The sequence below is a fragment of the Urocampus carinirostris genome, chromosome 17, assembly GCF_059441175.1.
Source record: "Urocampus carinirostris isolate Australia breed hairy pipefish chromosome 17, RoL_Ucar_1.0, whole genome shotgun sequence".
Classification (NCBI taxonomy): domain Eukaryota; kingdom Metazoa; phylum Chordata; class Actinopteri; order Syngnathiformes; family Syngnathidae; genus Urocampus; species Urocampus carinirostris.
In genome coordinates, this window is record NC_142365.1 from 16,831,062 (window position 1) to 16,859,021 (window position 27,960).

General features: G+C 38.7%; 1 protein-coding gene across 1 annotated transcript; it reads right to left on the reverse strand.

The window, feature by feature from the left end:
- ltn1 (listerin E3 ubiquitin protein ligase 1) lies at nt 1-27,956 on the reverse strand. Its single transcript, XM_088321483.1, has 32 exons — nt 27,819-27,956; nt 27,433-27,639; nt 26,588-26,686; nt 26,110-26,340; nt 25,440-25,492; nt 25,184-25,364; nt 24,949-25,122; nt 22,660-22,850; nt 21,074-21,224; nt 20,765-21,010; nt 19,103-19,390; nt 18,832-19,038; nt 17,151-17,192; nt 16,898-17,072; nt 16,598-16,837; nt 15,494-15,647; nt 14,510-14,657; nt 13,398-13,572; nt 12,113-12,269; nt 10,196-10,309; nt 9,998-10,125; nt 9,796-9,931; nt 8,484-8,628; nt 8,209-8,422; nt 6,561-6,798; nt 6,381-6,458; nt 6,132-6,318; nt 4,026-4,191; nt 3,744-3,964; nt 2,688-2,882; nt 1,743-1,910; nt 1-295 (listed from the first exon to the last, which is right to left on the reverse strand). The coding sequence occupies exons 1-32, from the start codon at nt 27,858-27,860 to the stop codon at nt 233-235; spliced, it is 5,214 nt and encodes a 1,737-aa protein (XP_088177609.1). The 5' UTR covers nt 27,861-27,956; the 3' UTR covers nt 1-232.
- Nucleotides 27,957-27,960: the final 4 nt, after the last annotated feature.

Here is a 27,960-nt window from a genome sequence, read left to right on the forward strand (position 1 = left end):
TGACATCAGCCACTTGTATTTTATTGTCTTAAGATTTTAGACGTCAAATCATCTTTAACGATGTTGTTAATTTTTTTACGCTCCTAAATATTAGGAAGATTCCATCAACCTTACCCATTTTTCTTTCCGGTGTAAAATTAAATCTGCGCAATTCCAAAACACGTTTCCAATTTCTCAAAAACGGAACTTGAGTAAAAAAGGTGATGAAAAAGTTTGTCCAACCCTGCTTGCTTTAGAAGAAAGATTCTCTGCACAGCGGGCACGTCGACTTGTTGCTGGACGTGAACCATTTGTACTGCGGAAGGAAAAAAATAAATCACTTGAGGCCATTCATCCATTCACAGGGTATCAGAAGTCAAACAGTGTGTTGGCGCCCTTCGTGTACTGGAAAACTTGGTCTAGTGTCAAGCAGAGTTTATTTTTTATAGCCCTTAATCACAAAAAGTGTCAAAGGGCTTCACAGACCACCATTACGACATCTCCTGATCTAAAGTGTGCCCCATTTCATCTTTGCAAAAAAGGAACATGCAATTGTTGAATATATTTGCTTCCAGTGATCAGTCGAGTAACTGGAGCACTCATCTATGTCAGTAGGGGGCAGCATATTACTTTTTTTTTTTTTACTTTAATCTAATAATCTGTTCATGGGGTGGTATAGGGAAATATACTTAATAACTTATTTTGTCTGATAAAGCTGTTTAGGATTGCAAAGAAAAATGACAATTGATCATTTTGTTTATTTTAATTAATATTTCCTCGTTTAATAAAAACATAAAAACGGAAAGTTAGAACGTAGGAACACATTTTTGGATGGAGCTGTTTAAGATCGCACTGCAAAAAAAAAATCGATGTAGTATACATTTTGTACATATTTTTGCTGATTTTAAAACATATTTTATTATCTCACTGAAAAAACTACAATTTGCTGACTTTTATTAATATTTTCTTATTTTACAAAAAAAAGTTAGAATGTTGTTAAGATATTTTTCTTCAACTGGGAGATCATTTTTGAATTGCACTGCAAACAATAATAACTAAGATTAAATAGAGTAAAAACAAATCTTGAACATAGTTTTGCTGAATTGAATTATCATTTTCTTATTTTTGTAAAAAAAAAATTGAATGTAGGAACATTTTTTGTTCCACTGGCAGATCATTTTTTAAGATTGCAGTGCAAAAACTAACAACTAAAATTAAATAAAGCGACAATCTTGCATATAATTTTGCTGATTGTGATACTTTACCCTTGTACAAAAAAAGTTGGAATGTTGTATACCGTTATTTGCTAATATTAAGTATTATTTTGTTATTCTTTTCAAGAAAAACGATAAAAATACAGTAAAACTTGAAAAACAGGTTAAATATATGGCAGCAAAACAATTAGGGAAATTAATAATTTTACATCCAGAGCCACGGTGACCACAAATGAGAAGAACTCTGCACTGTCAGTGAGTGCAACATGTCCCTTAAAGCTATAAAAAACATGAATTTAATAAAATTAATTTTCTAAAATTTTGGGCAGAAGGTGTGTCTTGACCAAACTGAATTAAAAAAATGTGCCTTCGTCATAAAAAAAGGTTGAGAAACACAAAGCTAAGGGCATCATTAAGCAAGTGGAGTAAAAATGTTTCCTTGCAAGTGCGACATTCCTCCTGAGGGCTTTGCTTATTTTCACCATTTTCATGCTAAATTGATAAAAAAAACGCGGGGATGAGCATAAAATCACTCTCAAAGTGCCTCACCAAGCAAGCAGAGTGGAATTTCTTCTTGCAAGTGCGACAGGCCTTCTTGGGCAGCGAGTAGTTGGAGCTGTGGATGACGGAGAAGCAAATCATGCAATCTTCGATCCCTTCGAAGCGTTTGTCCACGTTGTTCTTCCACAGCGCAAGGCCTTCCATGATGCTGCCGTTCTGAAAACACAGAAAATTTACGCCCTGTCTCAAGAGGAGGTTCCAAACCTGTTCGTAGTGAAATGGTCGCCCACGCATTAATTTAAGTCACATTTCACAAGGTTTACCATAACGTCCGGACCAGAGAGCACCTTATTAAAAGGTGCATGCATTCTTTCATTAAAAAAAAAAAATCAGAAAATTAACACATCGTGCTGTTATTAAGATACTTGTTTCCAGACTGTGTCTGCAGCTGAGTGAATCAATAATTACTCTGAGAGTACAGTAGTGCCCAAACTACAGTCCACATTCCTTCCGGCCCCCTGAACAATACCAAAGAGCATTTTGATTTTTTTTCCTATACTGTATTTATTTTTGTATAAAGACCCTTTTTTGACTAAAAAAGAACTTAAAGTCTGGGTGCGGGTTGTTGGTTGAAAGGGATTCAAACTTGTTAAGACTGTGCAGGGCACAAGAGAAAGTGCATGGTCCATTGTCTGTGAAGAACCCAGTAAGTATTTGTTTCATTAATAGTGAGATTATTTATTTTCCGACTTGTTCTGTGAAAAATCCAGAAGTGTCATTTGATTGTAATTGTAGAAAACTATACATGTTTACATTTAGGCACTCCTGCAATCGTCACACTTTTTCTGTTACAAACTGACACCGGCCTTTAATTGGAGAAGGAAAATGTTATGCAGCCTTCACGGTAAAATAATTTTTTCATAATCGAATCATTTACCATGAATGATAACCAAATGGTGATGAACTCAAAGACTATTGTGAGTGTCTCAGTACCTGATGTGTGAGGTAAGTGCTCAGCTGCAGCATCCAGTTCCTCCATTGCTGCACCGACACACCCACCCGACGACCGCTGTCCACCGATACCGAGCCAAGAGGGTAACTCTGTGGCAACTGGATCACCAGCTCGATGAATATCTCCTCCACCGAGTAGGTAGCAATCACCTCCCGGGCGGCCGAGCGGGCTTTGACCTGGAGATGGGTACAAATTGCATTATAAGCCCCAGTATGTACTGCATAGCAACTCTTAGTGATGTAAAAGTACTTCAGTGTTTCCCATATATAGGAAGATTCTAGTGGGCCGACAGGGTTTCATTGGTCCTGCCAGAGTATCATAAACTTGCATTATTAGAAAACGATCGCAAATGCCATGGTGTGTATTTGGTCAGTCACCCTCCTCCTCTCCGTGCTATAGCGCACACTCTGTATTTGTTCTGCTCTATCTGCACTGTGATTGAAGATCTGATTTTAATGTTCTGTTGGTAATATACAAAATTTTGCATGGGCTTGCTCCCTCATATCTTGTAAATTTAATTTCCACCTATATTCCGGAGCCTTTGCTCTTAAAATAGTGGTCTACTAGTGATCCCGAAAACCAAAAAGACATCCGCAGGTTTGAGAGCGTTCTCCATTCGGCCCGGTGCTGTGCAATGCTCTGCCCCCTGAGATTCAATCTGCAACCTCAGAAGAACTGTTTAAATCCAGGCTTAAAACACTTATATTCTATAGTGTATGAATCACCTATATTTCATGTTGACAATATCGGTGTATTATTTGTTACTGCAACAACCATTGCAGCCTGGTTATCAAGGAAGATCCTGGAAGGGGGATTACGGCATGTGCGGTCCCTTCTCAAGGTTTCTTCATTCTGCTCATGTTGAGGTTTTTGAGTTTTTCCTTGCCCTCTTGTAGGTTTTATATCAAGGGATGTGTCATAATCGTCTTTGGTTTGCAATAATCTGTGGTCTGTATAGCCCTATGAGACCCCTTGTGATTAAGGGCTACACAGATAAACATGACTTGACTAGATAGATAAATACAAAGTAGACTCACCGTCATGTTTTCAAACAGTTGTGTGCTGCTGTGGACAGAAGCAATCTCCTGCGCTGACAAGACTGGACTGACGTACTTGCTGGTGAACTTGTCCACGGTGCTGCTCACACGTTTGTCCTGACTGTTCCACCACAGCCGCACCATGGCTGGCAGGTCCTGCAACGTGCTATAGTATACGCTACACGCCAGGTGGAGAAGCTCTTGCTCGATGAGATCCCTTTCTGCAGGAAATACAGATTAGAGGCACTTTCTGTCGTTTCTCCTGCGCCGTTGCGGTCTTACTGTCGACATCCAGGCTGAGATTCTGAGTGAAGTAGGTCTTGAAGTCTCTGGTATCCCCAGTTTGGTCTGGGAAGTTGGGATTCTCGGGCATGAGTTTGAAGAGGTGGAGGAGAAGCTTGTTGAGGGAGCCGCTTTTCTTGAGATGCTGAGCGTAATGGGCACGGAGCTAAAAACAAGACAATCAGACACCGGGTCAATAACAAATTTAATTGTGTTTTATTGGTGCCATTTATGGTATATTTAGGGATAAGCATAGGTTTCTATACACCATATCTTTGAGATCCCCAACTAAAAACTGATCATGTCCTATCCCAGCGGAGGCTCTACTGTATTTTACAAAAGTCAAAAATATTATGTTATAGTCACTCACACAATAAAGTGACATAAACTCAGTAGTTAACTTGCATATTTTTAACCAGCCCTTCCAAACCCACCCACTCAAGCTCCTTTAAACTTCCAGCCCCTCCCCCAATTATCCAATGTTCAGTTGCACCATAATATTTTGAAAGTGAAGGATTTCTAATGTCAGGATTCCTACAGTTCAAGGCAAGTTCAATTTAAGACTAAAGACATTTTAAATGCTTTTTGAAATCATATTTAAGAGCAATTTGACCAAAAAATAAAAAATAAAAAGAATTGAAACCAACCATCTTAGTCCAAAGTTTCTATGTGGATAGTGGGTACACCTAAGACATGAGTCTGCTCTGAAAGGCCCAAGTGACACCACATCACGGTTTTTATAGTTCCGTAATAGCGGTCAATGCCATGTAGCCACAAATAATAAACCGGTGTATTATTAAAAAAAGACAATTCATAAATGTTACTCAATCGTTTTTTTAGTTCAAACATATATCTAATGTGTTCACATTTTTAAGACTTTCAGAAATTGGATTTAAAACATTTTATGCCAATTAAGGCCTTGTTTTTAGAATAATGAATTCAATGCCTTTTAAGACTTTTTTAAGAATCCGCGGGAACCTTGCATCATTTTTTAAACTAACTGTAATTGAAGACAAATTCAATCCCACATTGTCCATGACATAACAATGCCTTACTAAACATAACCCTTACGTTGTGTTAGGGCAGGGGTGTTAAACTCATTTTAACTCGGGGGCCACACAATAGAACAAACATTCTGTCGGGGGCCGGACTAGTGGATTAAAGAGAAAGAAAAAGAGAGATAAAGAAATAAGAGAAAGAGGGAGGGAAAAGGAGCGAGACGGGACAAAGAAAGAAAGAAAGAGAGGGTGTGAAAAACAAAAGATAACAAGTCGTGAGAGAGGGGGAAAAGAAAGGGAGAAGAAGAAAGAAATCCAAAGAAAAATAGAAAGACAGGAGAGAAAAGAAAGCGAGCGGGGTATGAAGAGAGAAAGAGAAAAGGAAAAAATTAAGTTAGAGCAAAAGAGGTTACAGGACACAATGAGTAAAAGAGACAAACAGCAACAAAGGAAGAGAAAAAGAGACACAGAGAGTGAAAGAGCCAGAGACAGAGTGGGAGAAAAGGGGTGGAAAAGAAAGAAAGAAAGAAAGAAAAAAAAAAGAAAGAGAAAGAGAAAGAGAGAGAGAGAGAGGAGAGAGAGGAGAGAGAAATAAATACAAGTGCAGTGTCTTTGTGAGAGGCACCTGGCTTTGGCAACATCAAGTTGACATATTTCAACCTGCAGCTAACTTTTCTCTTGCGCTTCTCTGAGTGTTGTCTCGCGGGCCCGATCTGGCCCGTGGGTCGCCTGTTTGACACCTGTGTGTTAGGTGTCCAGTAACCTGTTCCAGGGTTCTAAAATGTAATAACTGATGTGTTTCAGGGGCCATAAAATCTAATTACAATGGGAATATATAGTCTTGGATGCATATAGTGTTTAAGATGTTGTAATAACTATATTGAGCAATAGTCATTTTTTCTTTTTAGAAGTCAGGACAGAGTTAGTCCTCGGGTGCAAATTCACCTGCTAACAACGGTTAGTAGTGCTATTTCCAACACAAAATGAGGGTGAGATCGGAAGACCGGCCTTTATGTGGACTTGTGAGAATTTTCTAGTTTTCCCTTTCGGTGAGTGAATGTCAGTGCAAGACTCCGTGTGTGTGAGGAAATATTGAGTTTAAACTCACATGGGAGGGTGACGACCTAAAAAAGGTGAGAAGTAGCTTCCAAGCTAGCAGGTAGCCCAGGATGCAAGAGTACTCCACGCTGTGAGGCGAGACCAGCGCAAACTCTCCCACTTGAAGTCCGGACAAGATGCTGTCGCACAACTCCTCGCACGCCGACAGCACCTCCATCAAAGCGGGTGGAGGAGTGCTGAAAATGAAACGCAAGAACCTGAGTGGGGCCCATGCCATGCCGCCAAAGTTTGGACTCACAGGCTCGGCTCGTCGTCCTCGTCCTCTAACTTGCTGATATCTCCTCCTCCGTCGCATTCGGGCAGCTGAGGCATTACCCTATTTAAAGGGAAAATATGTCGTTTAGTGCTCGTCCTTACAAACGAGACAAATGAAGAAGTAAAAGGAGTGAGCCTTAGAAGAGCCTCAGGAACATCTTACTTTTCCAACAAGTGGTATGCCGTTACTTGAAGAGGTCGAGCTTTGAAGACGAGCAGAGGACAGAAGGTGTTGAGAAGGGTCTGAAGCGGTTGGGGCAGGTTGCTCTTCTGGCCTGCAACCAATTTGGCCGGCAGGGAGTTGTGGATAAGCTGCTTTGCCGGCACATAGGTCAGAGCTGCTCCAAGTGAGCGTAGCGCCGCCAGAGGGAACTCTGGCACATCGGGTGTTCGGAAAGCATCTGACAAGATAACAGCCCGGGAAAGTAGAACTATTTTCAACGAAAATATTCAGATAAAAAATACAGTAGACCCTCAGGATATGACATGAATCATTTCTGAAGTGAGGGTCGCAAAGTAAAATGGGGCAAACAAACCTATGCTGATGCATAGCAAATGCGTTCAGAAATGCTGGTATACCAGAAAAAAACATTTAAAGCCAAAATATTGTATTGTAGTTACCACAAATATGTGTAACTGTTTTTTAAAATTGAAATGAAATCATTTCATTTCATTTCATTTAAAATTGGACACCTGCAAAGGAGATTGCATAGAATGCAAGTTCTTTATTTTAACTTTTATACTTTACTGTTGTTCTTAATTTTGATTAGGCACCGTTTACATCATTGTCACCATCGGCTGTGTACTATTCTTTGATACCCACACCCTTTAGGGCTGATCTGCTTTTAGATTTAAATATAAAGAGAGGGCTCAGGGGAATACCTTTAGAACAGTTTGGAATTTTGAAATCTTGAAGGTTTTTGTCCAGTCCTATTTTGTTCTCCTTGCTCAAAATTCATAGATGTCTTTTCTACTTATTTTCTCTGCTTTGTGTAATCTAGGAGATTTAATAAAAAGAACAGGCTTTTAGAACAGCATGGAATTTCGAATATCAGGGTTAAACTAATCAAATTCTTAACTATTTATGTGTAATACACGATTATAGGAATAGAAAAATAGGAATGTAATTTACATTTGAAGTGACATGACTTGAGCTGGTAGAGTGGAGTTAGTGGGTAGTGGCAGAGGGGGAAAGACAAGGTGATGTTGGATTAAAATTTTAAATTATTTTAAAACTTTTTAAATTTCCTTTCATTAATCTCCCCTCACTTTTAATAATATTCACGATTGTCAACTGGTTCTAGCCATGACGGTAGCGATTTGTCAGCCTTCTTTTTATTTTTTGATCATTGCAAGCTCAATTTCCGAGTTATCGTGTTTCCCCTCCTGCCTTTAGCATCACTGCAAGGCTTGGGACAAACAGTACAACATATATACGACTGAATTACTGCCTCGCACTAATCTTACCTAACATGTGAAATTCTGAATGGAATGAATAGAAAGGCATTTTGGGAGGCAGTTTTGCTAAAATCAGATCTTTATGATGCGGTGAAAGTAACCAATAGCAGACCAGCGTTTGATAGGACGTTGACCAATCCCAGATAAGAAATCTAAGACACAAATCTTCATATGCACAGATATTTTTCTATAGGCTAAATAATTTGTTGTTTACGTGGTATAGTGGGGAAAATGCCGTAACAAGAAGCCAAAATACATCTTTTTTTTTACATCATAATGGGAATTTTAACAAGGCAGGGTCACCATATACTGTTGGGTCTATTGTACTTTCAAAGCAACAGATATAAGACCACCTGTGATTTTGACAGGCATGGGCACCATCAAGTTATAGATTCCTTCCACAAAGAAATCCTGCCATTCTGCCACCAGCTCCGACGGCAGCTTCTCCAACACTTCTGGCGTCAGCGCAGAGAAAAAACGGCTCAGGTCGTCAATCAGAACAGCGTTCTTGCATGAAAACAACTGCACCCACGGATTCCACAGGCTGCTCACGTTTTCGCTGGCCACCTGATGTTTACAATAAGTCAGCAGAGAAGAAATAGAAAAAAAAGCCACAACAGGAGCTCACCTCAAGCCAGGCAAGCATAGCGCATAGCAGGAAATCCCATTCGCTGCTCCCAAGAAGCGTCGGACGGTGCGTCGCCAGCCAGGAAAGGAAGCTCATCAGTTCCACTGGCAAATTCAGTTGTTGCGCGCTTGCTTTAGAAAGATCGCTGGAAAACGCAATTAAAAAGTGACGTTTCTTTTATAGCCGTTTCAGATTTTCAACATCACAAATGATTTATTTTTGCACTCATTCAGTACTTTAGTCCTGTCATACCTCTTAATTCGGCTCACGAAAATGAAAAAAGTAAAATGATACTATAACTTATTTTCCAAGACCTGACAGCGCACCTAAAAGCCCCAAATATGCCAGAAATTTAAAAGGGCACTTCATATTCGGGTTTGCCCATATACCGCAGAATACGGTGGATAAGTTTGAAAATGGTGGGAAAAAAATGTATTGGGAAGTGTTTATAGGTGTTCGTTACTATACACAGTTTTACTGTATACCACCGTATTTGGTTAAATGATAATCATTGTATGCAACGCTTTGTCAACACACCACTAGTGGTAGAGATGAAAAAGGAAAAGGTATTTGAGCTTATTTCATCATCATAAAAAGTGTGTATAGTGTATATATATATATATATATATATATATATATATATATATACATATACACACACACACATACATACATGCATATACACACACATTCAATTAGCTATTTTTTTCTGCACTTGCTTGTTTTGTATCACAAATGTATTTTATTTAGTCTGATCCCTACTTTTCCAGTCAGATTTATAGTTAATCAATTCGAATACATAAAAGTTTGATCACTAGATTGTAAAAAAAAAAAAAAAAAAAAAAAAAAAAGAATAAAAATCGATAAGAAACATTTCATATACATGTACATATATTTTATGTCCAAATTCTTGCTGACCAATTTCATTCTTAATTCTCTTGCAATTTGTTGTGAACTAAAATAAGTGAATCGTTTTCTAAAACGCACCATTTTTAAACTAAAATATATATATTTTTTAAACTGAGTTGATCATAAGTGGGTGCAGTACTGTGTGTGTAAGGCTTATTATTACTTAAAAAGGGAAATTGCAATCATTAATAAGTGGGGCAATTGGCTGAGGTTGACAGGTATGTATTGATTAGATTTAAATTCAGCCAAATACGTACATGTATCGCTATTTCAAGTTTTGGTGTAATTTATTTCAGTAATCAGAACTGGGGGAGCAAATATATGTATTGATAAATTTATTTGACGAATTGCCACAATGATCCCTGGTCGAAATATGGAGAATGCCGGGTGAACGTGGGCTGACCTTCCAAAAAGGAACCAATCTTCCTTTCGGTTCCTCCACTCCATCATGGTGGCGAGCACGGCATTCAACACTTCATCTTCTACTTTCGGGTCGGCTTGCAGACAACAGAGCAGCACCGCCACGCTCCCATAAACATCTTGAAACAAAACAAAATGTGTTGACCTGCTTGATTGAAACCGGACAAAATGTTTTTTTTTTTTACCGTCGTCTTTTTCCCAGTTGATGATTCCAGCTGTTGCCAAGGTGATGAGAGTCTGCCGCTCTTCCTGCGTCATAGTGGGGCACAACACCTGGAGCGTACTCAGTTTGCTCGAGGACGCAGGCAACAGACTGAGACGTGGAAAGAAATACAAAATCAGATACAATATAAGTCCCCCGGTGTTAAAATTGAGCTACAGACCTCTCAACGGAACCATACAGCTTTCTCAAGCTTGCGCTGTGATTGGCTGCAAGGTCGTGGGTGCAGATGAAGTTTTCCAGCGTTAGCGACCACAAACCACCAAGCTCCAATGATCTAAAGAAATCGTGGCTTGTTATTTACATAATTTGAAAAGCCCTGAAAAAATACTGTCTTTACATAAAAAAATAGGGATGCAAATATTTTTTCTTCTACCAGCACAGGTAACCATTAAGGACTCTGCTCCTGGAGACCGATTACAAAACATTCATAGATATATAAAGTTATCCCTTGCTGTATTGCGATTGATCTATTACGGTTACTTTACTTTGCAGCTAAACTTGCTCCGGAGCCACATGCGGTCCTTTAGCGCTCCTAGTGGCTCCCTGCTCCTCCAAACAAATATAAGGTTACATTAGGACAGAACCGAAAGGTAAATGCAGTTTTCAATACAGTCCACATGACTGCAGCTAAGTATCATGTAAAGTCAAGTGGATTGGGTCCTTAATTCATACAGATGTGCAATAAAAATGCAAACTTTATTTTTAAAATTATAATCTGACAGTATGTTTGTGTAAATACTTGAGCTAGCAAATTGGGTTTGTTCTTGAGAAATAAATACACAAATAAAAAAATAAATAAAAGTTTCGACTTTGCGGGTTTTGACTATCACGGGATGTTTTGGAAACGCAACCCCTGCAAATCGAGGGATTCCTGTCATTTTTTCTGCGTGCATTATTTAGAAAATAAGTAAAGACACAAGAAGAAAATCAAATTATTTTGACAGGTTTCTTTATTCTGTTTACAGTAACAATAATAACAGACAGGTTCAAAAGACTAGAGCTTGATTAATCATTCAATCGATCAACGCTTACTTTATAAGTAATAACGATGCTGACAAAATATTGTTAGGGGCAGCATATATTGCAGAAAGTGCATATGTTAATGGATGTGTTCTTGGTACATGAGAATATGTCACTTCTAAAGATTATAAAAGTGCACAACAAAAAAAGATACTCATTTATGTAAAGAGGCATCACCTTAGCTTTACTAATGAGTACGTAGAATCAATTAAAAACAGGTAAATCAAATGGCGTACAATCAAAACATCTTTAGCCATGCCAAAAATTATGGCCGAGCTCTCCAGTGTCTCTTGCATATTATGGAGAGGTAGAGAGAGGAGACACAACCAGGTTGCAATAATCCTTCTATAGAACATCAGAATCTATTCAAAAGAAAAAGAATGCTCAGAATCTTTTTAAAAAAAATCTTGTAACCTGATTGAATATTACAGTGTAACTAAATATTGCGTAATTCTATCCAATCAGGCCAATAACTCTGACATCATATTTGATAACTATCGGCCCAAAAAGTATGAGTTTTTGTTTTGTTTTGTTTTTAACACAATGTCAGAATTAAACACTACCTTGTAAAATATGAATCGACTCCCCTATGATGACCTTTCATTGCTTTAAACTCTTTCTTCTATTTTACAACGGGGTTTTGTTCATCGAGTGGAATCAAAAGTACCACATTAACGAAAGATTTATACCTGCACTGAATTGACCACGTTGATCCGAACAAAAAGAAACATTTTTTACTGGCTCGAGGCATGTTTTATGGAAATGATTTCAATTTTTTGCAGTTGTTCTGCAGATTAATAATACATTACATTCTTGAGCGCCTTGAGGAAAATTTCAAGAGGGTGAGAAAACCAACCCTGACGGTTACGCTGAATAAACAAGTTTACGAGCACGGGTTTTTAGATGATTTGGAACTATGAAGAACAGTTTAAAAGAAACTTCTATATAGCTTGCAGTTAGAAAAATAAGTTCTCGGTTATTGGTATCTATAGGAAAAAAAAACTACCCTTAAATGTGCATTTTATAGTTTTGCAAGAAAGCAGAAAATGACCCCCACCTGGAGAAGAGAATGTCCAACAAATGTGTGTTTGTGACAGAGTCATGCAGACCCTCGGAGAGTCCCCACTCGGCGAGTAAAGTGTGATATTCGGACACGATAGCTGGGGCGTACTCAACCTCCTTACACCACTGTAGTGCCAACAGCAGCTCTGTATCTGTAAATTAAAGCGAATTAACCAAATGTACGGTAGACATCCAGCTTACAAAGTCCCTCGCTCATGATATTTTCACATAATGATGCAGAATACAAAGTCTTTTAGGCCCCTCGTTGTGGAATTTTCGACACACTAAGACCTCAATGAACAGATTCCTTTGTGTGGACAAAAACGTACAAAATTCAAACTTAGTTACTTCTCTAAGATGCTTGTCTGATATTAGTCCACGCATAGAAGATCTTAGTCTGCTATTTTTTTGCGTCACGGCATCATGAAGATGCAGATATCCCATTCACTGAACTCCATCCCGCAATGCCATTCTCTCCCTCTTCATTTAGATCAGAATCTGGTAGAACAAACTTGAATTTGTTTAGAAATTGCTACCAAGACTTGCAGCGATGCTAAATAATGAAGCAAAAATATCAGTGGAAACAAAACTTGAGATAATCAAGAAATACGAAGATGGCACACTGATCGCTAACCTCAGTAGGTTCCACGGTCGTAACCAATCAACGAAAAACCAGGTGATTAAAAAACGGATATCTTCTAAGGATACGACAATCTTCACAAGGGTAGTTCGTAAACTCGGTTTATTTCAATCCACCATCTCCCTCCCTCTGCATTCACTCGCTTACTCCACTGTACCAGTTCAAGCCACGCCATACCAAAGGTATTTTTTTTTCTGTATATTTACAATGTTATCTAATCATATAAATGTCAATTAAAGGTGGATAGGCCGGTCCAAATTGTCCCTAGGTGTGAATGAGCGATCAAGTTGTCTGTCCCTGTGTGCCCTGCGATTGGCTGGCAACTGGTTCAGGGTGTCCCCTGCCCACTGCCCGATGATTGTTGGGATGGGCTCCAGCACCCCCGCGACCCTACTGAGGATAAGTGGTGCAGCTAATGAGATAAGATATTCAGGTGGTACTTACAACATATATATATATTATTGTGTGAATGTTTATACCTGGGGTATCAGGGGTTTGGAACACATTGGCTAATTAGGATAGGTTTCTATCCCCTACTACACAGCAATTTCACTCTGCAATACCAACTTGGAATGGATTTATGTCATATCCCAGCTGGGGGCTTTACTGTATATGAATAGAAAAATGGGAGCATATTTACCTGTGTAGTTCTGATGAGAGCTTGGAAGTGAGGCTACACGACTAACTTTTCCTAGCAGGGCACATACACATAGATGTGCAGGTAGAACATTTGGCGTTTTCCGTTTCCACGTTTCCGGGCAGGGGCTTTCACAAACTCCCCTGTACCGGCCAGACAGCAACGGTTTCTTGATCCACTGCGGAAGAGTAAAAATGAGCAGAATTTCAACCACAACTACTGTAGGTTCTGCACTTTAAGGCACAGGCCCCCACCTCAAAATATACATACATACGTATACATACATTTTTCATACATAAGGCGCACGGGAACTAAGACTACAGTTATCATATGTATTTGTTACACTTTTGGTATATATTAATGCATTGATTAGTCAGTCAACAAGTGTGGCTGACCAATATAGCAAATCAGTGTACGTAATAGGAATCGGTAGTAATGGCAGTGAGAGAGCCAGTGGTACAGATGACATTCAAAAAGGCATTGTACCTTATCTTATTATCACACTATTCCTACTCATGGTTCCAGAACACTGATTTGCCAAGTGCATTCTCCACTTCTTCAACTGTACGTCAATAACGTTGCAGTTCAATATGTATTGGTACGTAAAACAGCTCGTTTTTTTACTGAATTTAGTAAAATTTTCTCCATTCTCTAACATTTGTTGGTGAAGAAGTAGACTATAAGAGTGCACTATGCAAATCATTGCTTCTGGCTTCGTGAGTGAAAATAGTGTGATAACAAGATGACCTTCGATTCTTTATCAAATGTTACCCGTACTGCTAGTGGTCTAGTGGTAAAGTGGCGGCACTCTCACCGTCGGAGTTCGGGTATTCGGGTTGGAATCCTGTTGCATACAATAATTTACGATTTGGGTCAGCGAAGTTTGTCAGTTGATCAATCATTGCACAACTACGGAAGTACTGTAAAACCTTGTAGAGTAACGCACACCTAGTTCCTCAAACCATTACCAATTTTACAGAATGCATTATCAATTGTATCCACCTTATCTTGCGGTATATGAGGTGCACCGGGATATAAGTCACACTTTAAAATTTCTGACCAATTTGGGGTTATTAGGTAGTCTAGAAAATACTGTAATTTTAAGGTTGTCTTACGTGCGAAGGCAAAGCCCGTTGGAGTATGGTCCATTCTGTAGCGCTGGGCATCAAGTGGGTAAAGAATTGGGAAAGGATGGCAGAGTCTTTACAGCACTCTCTTATTGTTTCTAATATACTTTGCATGGCCAGAACTAAACACTGCAAACTGAAAGAGATATAAAGACAAAAAAAAAAAAAGCTTAGAGAACCAAAAATAATGATCCAACAAGGTTTTTTTCTACTTAACTATTTAATTTTCAGCCAATGACCCAGTCAACAGTTTCAAAATAAACTATAGATCGCATTCTGATTTTAGGTATCTTCTGATACAGAGTCACAATCAGATACCAGCATGAGGGGGGAAAATGTTTTAAATTCATCTAAAAAGTATATATCGATAAACCCAGATATTTGTAGACAATATGTAAGCTCTATTTCATATATTCCTTTTTGTAGGCACTAATTTAATGAGGCACATTTAACAACTAAAAATGATTTTTTTCTTCCTGATTTAATTGTTTTTGGCATTTTAGTTAAGTTTATAAAATAAAAGTCTTGGCAGGTTTTACGATAAACACAAATTCATTTGCACATGAGGTTTATATTAATGCTGGTTTTAAGCACAGTGCACAACTATTTGCAGTTAAGTTATTTTACAAAAAATATACTAAATAGAAATAATTAGTACAGAATGGTAAAATTCTTGATATTACTTAAGCTGATACGGATCAGCTGAAAGTCATGTTATTGGGCCAGATCTCCAATCATATGTTTGGGCCAGGTATTTCTAATATAAACTTGTATCTTTTTTATTCAAATCTACATGCGTGCCTGTTATGAATACACATATATACAGTTTATTACAATAAATAGGGGAGGGCTTTTTTCTTACACTCATTGTATTTTTTGTTGAATCTTATCAAACTGATTTTGAAAAACTCCATAAAACCGCTCTCAAACGTGTGGGTTATATTTTGATATCTTAGAAAAAAATAATTGTACCTTTTGATGTCCAAAGTCGTAGTGAGTAATCTATTCTTCGCCCAGAGGGCAGCACCCTGCAGAAAACCACCTGCCGCCACCTGGTACCCAGCGTTCTGGACTAGCGCCCGGACCCCCGCCACACATACCTTCCCCAATTTCTCCAGGAGGAAATCTGTCAAATAAAAGCAGTTCTCTAGCTAGGTTTGATTACATTATCCCAATTTCAGCTGACCTGCACTGGGTCCCTGTCAATTTTGTATCTGATTTTAGGTTTTGTTGGCATTACACACAATTTTGCATGGACCTGTCCCTTCAAAACTTCCCGATTTAGTTTCCGCCTATGCTCCTGCTCGGAGACTTCGCTCGGAAAACACTGGTCCAAAAGCCAAGAAGAAATCCACAGGATCGAGAGCAATCGGTGCTGTGGAATTTTCTGCCCTCCAAGATACGATCTGCAACCTCAGAGGAAGTGTTTAAATCTAGGCTTAAGACACACTTATATCCAATAGCTTTTGAGTGATGTTGACCCCATCCTTCTGTCTTCTTGTCCTTAAGGGAGAAAGATGAGGCTGGTTGTTGCACGGTGCATGCATTTCGAGCAATCGTACCCAGACTTGGACCTGGTGTACGGCATCATCAAAAGCATGCTGCGTGGATCAATATTTAGGGGGAGGAAGCTGTCTACTGGCCATTCTGTTTTTACCTATATTTCACGTTGATAATGTCTGTATATTGTATGCTTCTTCCTACTCCCTTTTGAACATGTACGTTAACATTGTTTTTGTGTTTGTGTTTTTATTGTTTTTTTTTTGTTTTTGCATTTTTCATGTTCGAAATAAAAGTTTCATTCATTCATTCATTCATTGTTTGTTGAAGCCCTGCAACATCTATTGCAGCCTGGTCATCCTGAAAAGGTGATTATCTCGTGTGCGGCCCCTTAAGTTTCTACACTTTCCTAATGCTGAGGGTTTTTTGTCTTTTTTTCCTTGCCCCCATATAGGCTCAGATCAGAAGATGTTGTAATGGTGGTCTGTGCAGCCCTTTGAGCCTTTTTGTGATAAAGGATTATACGAATAAACATGACTTGACAATCTAACAATCAAAGAGTGGCGTGTCACAAACCTGATAGGTGAGTGCATGTTTGATCCTGGCCAATAAGCTTAAAGACAGTGAGTAAGAGTTCCTCGGCGGACGAAAGCAGGAGGCAGTTTTGCACGGATTGGAAAAAATTGGAGGCCACGTCGCAGATGAAGGAGACAAGCGGTTCCGTGTCGCCTGCGTCCGACAAACCTTTGGTCTCTGATAGCGTCGCGTGCAGTTTCTCCAGGATCTTTTCCATGTAGACTTCCCCTATTACACATTCTAACAAATTGGGAATGGTTAGCAGTTATTTTTTTTTCTCGGGTGTTTTATTTACACTACCATCATCATGATGCTGGGAGAGAACTGAGCTGATGAGGGTCCAACTGTGAGGATTACTCAAAGAGCCAGGTCGGACCTTGCAGAGTTCCTCGGTCAACTCGAGGAGATGCTGGCCTAGAACTGAACCTTTGAGCCACTCTCGACAACACAAAAGTGTGTCTCGGTCCACGCACGCCTGCTTAGAAGTAGGGCAAATGTTTAACTTAATTCATGCAACAATGTGTGTCATGAGTGTGAGTGAATCAACACCTACCCTCTGGATGATTTGTAAAATGATTCCGCATTGAAGTCCCATCTGCAAAAATCAAAACTTTGTAAAACCAATCTTAGACAAGGCATGTACACTATGGTTCAAGTTTGTACATGAAACTAATCAGAAACACACCCCATACGTTGTTAATGTGGCTATTTTAACTACAAATGTCTGCTTTTTAGTGCAATAGGTTTGTATAGGCCCAGTTCCAGCAACCAGCACTCAAGTGTTCTAATAGTACATTGTGTAGGCAAATGGATGAATAGAAACCCCTGTGAAATTATATTAGCAGAGCTAAAAAAAAGTTTAGCTGGTGTGCGAATCTATAAAACTGAACTTCCTTTAAGCTAGTCCAGCATCTGGAACATCGCATTTGTGGATGCGATTAAACTTTAAGAATGGTCAGAAAAAGATAACTTTCATGTGAAACTCAACAGTCTATTCTTGTTCTGAAAAAATGAAGGGTATTCCATGCAAGAAATTGCAAAGAAACTGAAGATCTACTACAATGATGTGTATTACTCCCTTCAGGAAACAGCAAAAACAGGCTCTAACCAGAGTGGAAGAAGTGGGAGCACAACCAAGCAGGAGAACAAGTACATGAGAGTCTATTGTCTGAAATAGATGACTCCAAATGCTGGCCTTCAAGGCAGACTGGCAAATGAAAAGCCATAAGCCACTGGCAGACAAAAATAGAATCAAATGGGCAAAATAACAGACATTGGACAACTAATTTTATGAAACTGACTTTTTCACAGGAAACATTAAATTGTCTGGGTGACCCCAAACTTTTGAATGGTAGTTCATGCAATACAGTATAGGAGCACTTGCAAGGAGTTTCGAAGTGACATAGTTTCACATGATGATCACACTCCATCATATGCATAACTGCCCAAAATTTTGAAGATGGTATTTGAAAATGGATAACAAGAAATTGCATATTTAAGAGCACCATTTTAGGCTGAAAGTGTTTCTTCGAAAATGCTGACAAGTAGCAAAAGCAACCATTAATATCTGTATTATACATATATGCCATAAATATCAACATACGATATTTTGAACAGTCAATGAATTTAGTGGTTAAAAAGTAAATAGTCATGGACAACTTGTTTCATAAAGAACATTTGATATTGATTCCTATAGATGACACTCTATCTTTAAAGATACAAGGGGAATGTATTGAACTACACTTTTGCGTTAAAACCAAGAACCCCACTAAGAGGGAAAAAATGAACTTTGCTTGATTTGCCCTCTAGTTTTAGTAGTCTTCATAGAGAATGTGCAACTTGTTATTGGCTATAAATTGGTGTAGTAAACTAGGGACAATTCATAGTATTTGGTAGCTCTGCATGTAAACTGTAATATCTGGTACTCAAAAAAATATTTGATGATAGTTCAAAATGTCAAAGTAATAAACAATCGATTAAAAACGTCAAAAACTTGTCTTTCCAACACTACTCTTTGCAAATGTTTACAGAGGCTGCGTAATGTAATTAGTTGTAAACAAAAATAAAAATACACGTTAAAATAATTGGATGTAACAAACATTTTTCCTCCCGAAAAAAGATAAATTATCAGTAGGAAAATACCAGTCCATCTCCAAAAAAGGCAGAAAAGGTAAGCCAAAAAGCAAACTTGAAAAGAGAGAAAACACTTTGGAAAATGGCTGGCCGGACGTTACCGTTGTTATGTGGTCCAGGATGCGAGTGGTCTCCTGCCGGCTGCAGCAAGACAAGGAACTGAAGAGCATCTCCACCAGGTGCTCAGTGTCTGTCCGCTCCGTCTCAGTCAACCAAGGCAAAACTCGCTCGAGTAAGAAGCGGACGGCTGGACTGGTCGCGCTTTGCTCACTGCCTTCCTTAAATGCATCGTTCGACTCCACCAAAGCCTGACAAAAAATTTGACGTTGTGAGCCGATGTCTTTGCAAAATAGAGGAGAAAATCATACATACGTTGAAGATATGAAGCGTGTGAAAAGACTGCAGCAGACGGGAAAGGAAAAGTAAATGTTGCTCGGAGCTTCTCTTGTTGACGTGCACCAGGCAGAGTTGCACCAGCTGGCACACCACTTCCTGGAAATGTGGCGTCTGGGGGGAACTGGGCACGTCCACCGACACTGGCTCCGTCTTGGCCACCTCGCCAGGCTCCATGTTGTCATCTCCAGATTCAGAAAAACGGATCTTAAGGCACTTTGACTTTAGCACGTGTCTTTGACTGACTCTTTCGGGGTAGCGCATCACCTGAAAGGATGGAGGACGGTGAGAGCTCAGCTACATTTATCCAATCAATGACTTGAAATTGAATTCAAATGTGGCACAATTAAACTAAGGATCTGAAAGCATCTGAATGATGTTATTGTATATGTCTGCGAACCAGGATCATAATTATCTTGGTTTGCAATATGGATTAAGTTGCACCAGGGACATTTCCTTGACAAAGAGGCCAATAAGAAACATACTGAAATGCATTGCAGGCAATTTTCTGACAATAAATATGATTTCCTTGGCATTAAGCATATTGATAGCATCTATGCTACCAGAAGAGTTGGAAAAACAAGCCTGTCAATTGACATGTATTTCAGGTTATGTATTTAACAGCTGGGAGTGACTGCGGGGTTTATAGAGTTTATTAATGGAAAAGCTAACCTTTTAAGCACTTTCAAAGCAAATGGTTATTGTTTTTTGAATACCAATACAATAAGAAATACAGTGAATTATATATTTTGCAGATACACAACTATAACTGCGATTTAACTACACAATTTTTAATTACGCGTGTGCATTTATCAAAACATGTGACTTAGATCTTGGGTAAATCGAAAATGTATTTGTAGATCTGAGCAATCACAGTTCAAGGATGCCTTACCCGTATGGCTCGTCGTGGCACCACAAATGCAATGACAAAGCCAAGCCATGAAAAAGCAGTGTCGGCATAATTTTTAAGCAGATTTGTTAGGATGCATGGCAACAATTGCAAACTTTTACAAGCACTTTACTCATATTTCAACCAATTTTCAATCTTTGAAAAAACAACATAAGAATCATCACATTTTCAAGGATTTCAACCTTGTTTTTTGTCTGGCAATAATGGACATAGAGGATGCAGAGAATGTTTATCTACTGATCATCAGGATCAATTGAGAACATGGACTTTGATGCGACGGCTGAGGAAAAGTGGAGGATGAGCTAACCATAGCGCTTACTCTTGCAGTGAAGGCTCTACTCCAGAGATGGATTGAAATGCAAACATGGCTAACAACGACCAGTGATGCCTTGACAAAGCTGAAAATTGACAGCATCATCAGGATCAACGCCTTGCAAGACAAAATGGCCGAAAATGCCTGGCAGGAACAGAAGCCCCAGTTTCACCAGAAAATATATTTTAGTGTTCTTTTGGTGGCAAAGGAACAGAAATTATATATATTTGAATATACTACTGTGGAAGGCGTCAAAGCAGTGGACGAGACGAGACCACAGAAGTTTCATCTTTTTCACGACAGCCCTTTTTTTCCTGTAATAATTTCTATTGTTTTGTGCATTTTATAATTGTTTGTGACTTTGTGATGAGAAAAAAGTAAAATCTCAACAACAACAACAAAGAATTGAGGAACTGACTTGCAGTAAGGCGGCGATTCCTTCCAACATGTGCAGATCAACTTCCTCATTGTCTGTGCGGTGCGTCAAAATAATGCCAAGCTCCGCCCAAAAGTCGGCCACAAGTCCTGGAAACACACCCGTGTGTCCTTTTGATTTGCAGTCAGCCCTCTGTTCCCAGGAAACGAGCATTTCGGTGACCAACAGAAAGAGAGGGCCATTCTGAAGGACGGGGTTCTCTAGGGCCCTATCGAGGAGCGGCAGAAGCTAAAAGAGGAGGACAAATGTAAGATTGGAAGCAAACATAAAACACGATGGTATCGTCTTAACCTGCTGTGAAATAAGCATGGTCCGGATTTTGCGCTGAATTTCCTCATCTTCACCGGGATGGCGCAGAATGCAGAACCTCAAGCACTCCACAGTGGCGCTCACAATAGCTGAACTTTCTGAGGCGCTGCTAGCTGCTCGATCGCTTGAAATTCTAAGCATACGACACAGACACAAAGATTCCAATTTTCGATTTCCTTTTCTATGGATACATTTCTCTCTGAAGTTTGGTCCCCAACTGAACTGAATATCACAAACCCCCTACATTGAAGGTGGGGAAAATAACGGGGTCAACGTGCCACATGGCAGGCTTTTTATTACTAACTGTTAATGGCGCCACACTTGTCCCCAGTTTCCCTTTAAGTAAAAAAAAAACAAAAACAAAGAAAAAACAAAAAAAAAAAAAAACCACCCCTCCTCCATAAAAAAACTTTTTTCAATGAAGCATGAATGGTCATTGTACATTCAAATAGCTGGGGATATTTTTCTTTACTCTCTGTTTTTCAGGGTTCCTACAGCGTAAGGCTAGTTAAATTTAAGACTTTTTAAATGCCTTTTAAAACCAAATTTAAGACAAAGTCAACAAAAAAAAAACACAATTGAAACCAACAAAACACAAATATTTTTTGCAGACTATACATCGTGTCTCATACATATAACCTGGCACAGCTATTAGCCATGGCGAAAAAAAAAATGTCAGACAGCCACTTCTATTCAAATGTACCCTTCCCATGGTCGAAAGTACTGTGTCCAAAGTTGCTTTGTGTATTGTGGGTAGATCCAAGTCATGCGTCTGCTCTAAAAGGCCCAACTGAAACCTCATCACCAATTTAATCGTTCAGTTATTGTGGTCACGCCATGTTGCAACGAAAAAAAATTAGTAACTTATTAAAAAGGACAAATAATAAATGTTACTAAATCTTTTTAGTTTAAACAAACATAAATCGTATTAATGTGTTCACAGTTTTAAGAATTTCGTAAATTGGATTTAATATATTTAAATTCTAATTAAGGCCATTTTTTGAGAATAATTAATTCAATGCCTTTTAAGATTTTAGGGACCTGCGGGAACGCTGTTTTTTCATCATGTATTTAATTTCCTTATTAAGGTATTTATCAAATCTCATGCAAAAGAATTTCTGAGCAAGCCATCCTGTTTTTTTAATTCCTTAATATCAAATTAAGTGCTTAAAAACCGACATCATATACTACTTTGCTTCAACTGTTAAGAGTTTAAATATATTTGATGAAGTGTTTTATCTATAAAGTAATATTAAATGTAGACGAAGTTGTCGGTTTTTAAAAAAAATTCATAAATACCTATGAAAAAATTCAAACAGGCCTACATTATCTTATTTATTCATGTATTGCAGAGGAACAACTGCAATTATTTGACTGATGTCAACTTAATTAGGCGTTTTACCGCATTATGCTATAGTGAAGCATTAGACTGGAGATTAAAAAAAAAAATACACAAAATCACAGCGACTTCCAGTGATTTAATCCACAACCTCAATGATCAATAATGAAATAATTCAGCATAGACACAGTTGGAAGAAAGTCAACTAACTCAAATATAATAGGCTTACCCAAGAATGAGTGATGTAAAGAAGGTAGAGTAGAAATCCAAGGCCGGCTCGGTGACCTGTTGAGGCAGTTTGCTGAGAAATGGCATCAAATTGGGATAAAGTGCTTTAGCCAAGCCTTTGCCTCCTTCTTTTAACAGGGACCAAAGTTTGGGCAGGAAGCCCTTTTTGGGGTTCACGTGTGTCCAACAGTCCTGGAAAAGGGAGGAAAAAAAGAAAGGATTTGCCTCTTTCTTGTAAATGGCAAAGAGATAATTGAATCGTTTGGTGTCTTCCCTTATCTATATTGAATAATCAAATTTAGGGATCCACAGAGTTTTCAGTATGACTGAAAATGTTTTGTCCAAAAAGTGCATATTCGGTTTTGGCCAAAATAAAAATGTAAACAAAAAAGCCTTCTAAAACCACATTATATTGATGATGTCATATCTAAGGTGAAGTGAGATGTGTGGACCTGGCTTTTACTAGAGTGTGAAATTGGTGAATGACATGGCAGCTTATTTTTCATTTAAACATGTTTTCCACATTTTTATCACCCAATAGCTGCATGTTGGATAATGTTTAACTATCAACAGTTGAAAGATTTTAATTCATCAACTTTCTGTGTGAAATTCACCCATTCATCCCTGAGGTCCAATGATTGTCACTAAGCAACAGTGATATGAAAAAGTGGCTTAACTTTTGGGATATTCTCACATTTCTGCATGAAATCACCATCAAATGCAATCTGGTCTTTGTCAAAATCACACAGATGCAAAAAACAGTCTGTCTACAACGAAAACTACCCAAACAATCATTGCTTTTTTATATTGTTTTGAGGATATCATGCAAATACCTACAGAAAGCATTTGGTTGCTGCCAAAGAGAGGGGGCACAAAATGTTAAATGTGATGGTTCCGTTACTAATTCTTCCCCGTTTTCTAATTTTTGTAAATTGTTCTCATTCAAATATGAAAACCTATGAATGTTTCTGAGGTTTTACTCATTAGAATTTTTTCATCTGTGTGATTTTGACAAAAATCAGTTTACAATTGATGGTGATATTATGAATTAATGTAGGAATTCACAAATAGTTCAGATACTTTTTCATACCACTGTATGTTCAAGGAGAATAAAATGTCATATTATAATTTATTAAAGTGAATACGTGGACCCTTTGCACACACTTACCGTTTATGTAAAGGGGGTGCATTGCTTTTTGTGTGGTGTGAGGCGATGTGCAAGTGTGACTCGTATGTTACATTTGACTGTGCCTACTATTGCAAACTCATCAACATTAGTTACCCCAACTCCTATTTTCTTGTCACTATTCACTCTCATGTCCATTTAAAGGTAAATAACCTTGGTTGCACAACACAATATAATGACATCTAGAGGTCAAATAACAAACACTTAAATACCTTTTATTGTTTTGTGACAATTTAACAAAAGTATTTCAATTCAGTAGTAGTTATATGATAGTAAATAATCATTTTATATGACACGTTTTAAGCATTTGTATGTAAACTAAAAGTTTTTAATCAATAATTAATCCATTTTGAAGTTGCTGTTTTGGGTAAGGGTTATGCTTTTTTGTTTTGAACCCAAATCTCCATTTTGTTGCATACCTAAACAAGCCATTTTTTTGATTACTGCAAAGTTCGTGCACCTTTTTAATGGCCATATTCAAGCACTTGTTAAGAACTTTCAAAGCCAATTTTCCAATGTCTCCTGTATGATTAATAGAAAGAATCTGGTGTGAATCATATTCTGCAGAGCTACAAATATAAATCTAAAAATGCAGTTTTTAATCTTGCATATATCAAAACATAATTTATAGATCTTGATTATATCGTTTACAGATTTGTAGATCTGAACATTGTGTGGGTATATTACAGTAATATGCACCATACATTTTAGTTACAGCTCTTCCCATTACAATTCACCACTGGGAAATGTTACCTTAAGCTTATGCATGGCCCATAAAAAATGTCCATTATTGATACGTAATCCTTGCACTAATATACATTTCATAGTGCCCTGTTTAGGTGTAGCATGCACCTGTCTTTTTGAGCATGACGACGCTGTATAAACTAATGCCAGCTGCCCTTAATCTCAAGGGGAAGTGAAATGCAAGCATTTACAAGCACATCACCCAAAATTCTAGCACTTTTCAATCCTTGAAAACACATTAAAATTCAAGCATTATCAGGGATTTCAAGCACCGTATGAACCCTGTTAGGTGTTTATCATACATAAATACGATACAAAATAAAATACAGATTTAAGTGTTCTCAGTCGAGAAGTGCTTACAGGTATAGAAGACACTACATGGAGAACAGCCTCCCACACAGCAGGTAGCACCAACGGATCTGTGTCGTCGATGCTGAGGAGAACGGCGGGGCAGAGACGTGCCGCCTCGCTTTGTGCAAGACTGGGCAATAACTCGCACACTGAGCTAAGCATCTCAAAGAAAGCCCCTCTCACCTGCAAAACAGTCCTATCACTCAAGTCCTCTATGCAAGAACACACACACAAGAATATCAACCTGTGGTGCATTGTGCCTGCTGTACTTCCAGAACTTGGCAGCGCCCACCAGATGAATCAATCTGTACTCCATGGCGGCCATGTCCGTCCGTGGCAACAAAGAAAGCAATTTCTTCACCGCCAGAAGGGAGCTGGTAAGCATGCGCAAATACTTGGCTTCCCGTTCATTCTCAGGCACACTTCTGTTCACCCCCCAAAAAGCGATATTTACGATTATCAAGGAGATTAAAGTTTAAGGATGAGTAAGGCAGACTTACTGAGTATCACTGAGTGTTTCTGGTGTGTCTTTTAATAAAATATCTTGAAGCACCTGCAGAATGAAAAAAAAATGATATGTTCACCGTCAGCATCATTCAGTATGTTTACATGCAGGCAATGATCTGATTAGAAAATGAGTATTGCAGAGACCAACATTACATGCCATCTCTAATTTACTTGCTAAAAAAGCCTCAAGTGTATTGGTTGATTTGTCCAGGACACGCTTACAGGTACGTTCTTTTCTGCCCTGGCGGTAAAAATTTCAGTTGTATCCATCAATATTTAGTATAGGTCTATGCTTCTAGCAAGCGACGGAAAGCCACAACTTGTAAAAAGGTGGGAAAGAGCAATGGAACTCGCTCTTGGAACAAGCAAGCTCTGTACTTCTTTGATTTTGGTGAGCGACATAAATGAAGGTGTCCTTTATTTCATGTTGAAAGTAAAATTCGGAAACAATGTCTGTTTGCGTTATGACACCACTCATGCGTTGCCCACTTCCAATCTGATCATGCCCAAATGCATGTATACAGCGGTATTGGTTTGTCTCTAGGCATGTAAAGAAATAACTCGATTGCCCCAGAAATCCAATCTTCCGTTTCCAATCAAATCATTCCTTCATTTAAACGCAGTCAATAGCACTAAATGTATATAGACATAGTTGGCACTCACATTGAAGATCTCGTCTTTGCAAAAGCTGAGAGCTTCCGGTTGCTTGGAATCAGAAAAAGCTGAGCGAAATGCTCGACATGCAGCTGAAGCCGCTGGTGTGTAGGTGTCGCATTGGGACAAGATCCAGTGGCCCATCAAGCTCTTCAAGAAGGGAGCCAAATTGCGGCGCACTTTCACAACCAGCTGCTCAAAGGCCAACTGCGTGGCTTCTCTGATGCGTCGATCGTGGTCCTGAAAGGTAGGAGAAGAATATATCGTCAGTGATAAACTGTCAGTAGCAGTCGGGAGAACATTATGGAAAGTCATCAACATCGCCCAGAAAACCATGGCCTGGTTTGTGCCCATTCTGGAGGACAGTTTTTTTCCTGGACTGTCACCTTTTATCTCCTGGTCAACAATCTAAATTGTTTAGCCAATGATTATAAAGACTATTGTATTCTATTTTTTATTTCTACACCCAGTATTTGTTGCTCCTCACCACTGATATTTTGCAGTAAATTCTGGGCCAATACGGAAGAGCTCCTTTAACATCTTCAGCCTCACGCCCTAGACACATGGATCCAAAGTCCTGCACAGCCTGGAAAAAAAACAAGAACAATTTAATATATACACCTTTAACTGTGGAGCAATTATTTAGGAGGAAAATGAGATTGAGTATAACCTCGGGATACACCCTACCCTGCCTTACGGTGTTTTCCTTTTATCATGTGGAATGAGATGTTTTGTGTGCTCAAACATTTCAAGCTTTGATGTGCTTGAGATGGATCGTCTCCAGGGGGGCTGTCTGCAATTGGTTGATCATATATATAAAATACTGGTCTGCTATTGGTTTAATGCATCATGATAATGCAGATATGCTATTCATTGAACGCCTTCCAAAAACGGATTTCTCCATTTTTGTTCGGTCAAGAATCTTGACTTGATCTTGCGGGTTTGTGGAACACCATACTCTATATTTTCTTTACAATATAAATTCATTAAGGGTTCAAAAGCTTGTGGTGATGCTAAGAGGGTGGCAAAAACATAATAACCGGAGAAACAAAGCTTGAGATTTTTAGGAATTGTGTAGAATGCACACGATTTGCCAATTTCAGGTCCGTAAGCAATCGATAACGATGTGTTAATAAAAATAAGGAGGCAATCACAGCAACTAAGCCCGCTCAGGTTATGACAATCATTGTGAGATTTTAATCGTTTTTAATCATTCAATCAAATATATACTGTACCAGTATATCATACACTCTGCAATCCCCACCTCAAAATTAATTTGTGTCGTATCCCGGGGGTCTACTGTGTTAGTATGTTGGAATTCTGTCCACTTACTTTGAGTCTGGTGACGACGTCTCTTTTTGAGATTTTCCTGAGCACCAACCTGAAGTCCGCATCCACCAGATTATCGAGATCGTCCGCGCCATGGAAAGCAGGAACGTAGCTCACTTCGGAGGACAGCGCAGTGTCGAAACCGATGAAGCCGGGTAGACCCCCGCCTTCCCTGGTCAACACCTCGGCGGCACGCCCGCTACTTGACGGCTACCCAAACAAAACAAAAAATGACAGCTGCCATGAAGTCAATATCGGCATTAGTACACAATTGGAACAATGACACATTTACAATTTCCATCTGAAAACGCCAAAATAGCTTTTAAATAACATAGAATGCTAACACGAAGTTAGCTAAGCAAACATAGCGTAAACATAGTGTTACTTACGCGAACGTTTCCTTTTGTCCTTTGTTTATTTTTGCCCCCCATTAGAGAAATAAAACGATACTTTGGAGGGTACTAAAAATTGAGTTTTATTTTTCTATCACTGAGAAAAGTTCAGAAGTATCTCCGTGGACAACATGCAATG

What these genes read in the sequence shown, in the direction of transcription:
- ltn1 (XM_088321483.1), bottom strand. Translation starts at nt 27,860, where the DNA reads ATGGGGGGCAAAAATAAACAAAGGACAAAAGGAAACGTTCGC. An exon ending in AACTGTTTGAAAACATGACG is followed by an intron (nt 2,883 to 3,743) that starts GTGAGTCTACTT and finishes ACCCATCTCCAG; the next exon opens with GTCAAAGCCCGCTCGGCCGC. An exon ending in GCACTTACCTCACACATCAG is followed by an intron (nt 1,911 to 2,687) that starts GTACTGAGACAC and finishes CTGTGTTTTCAG; the next exon opens with AACGGCAGCATCATGGAAGG.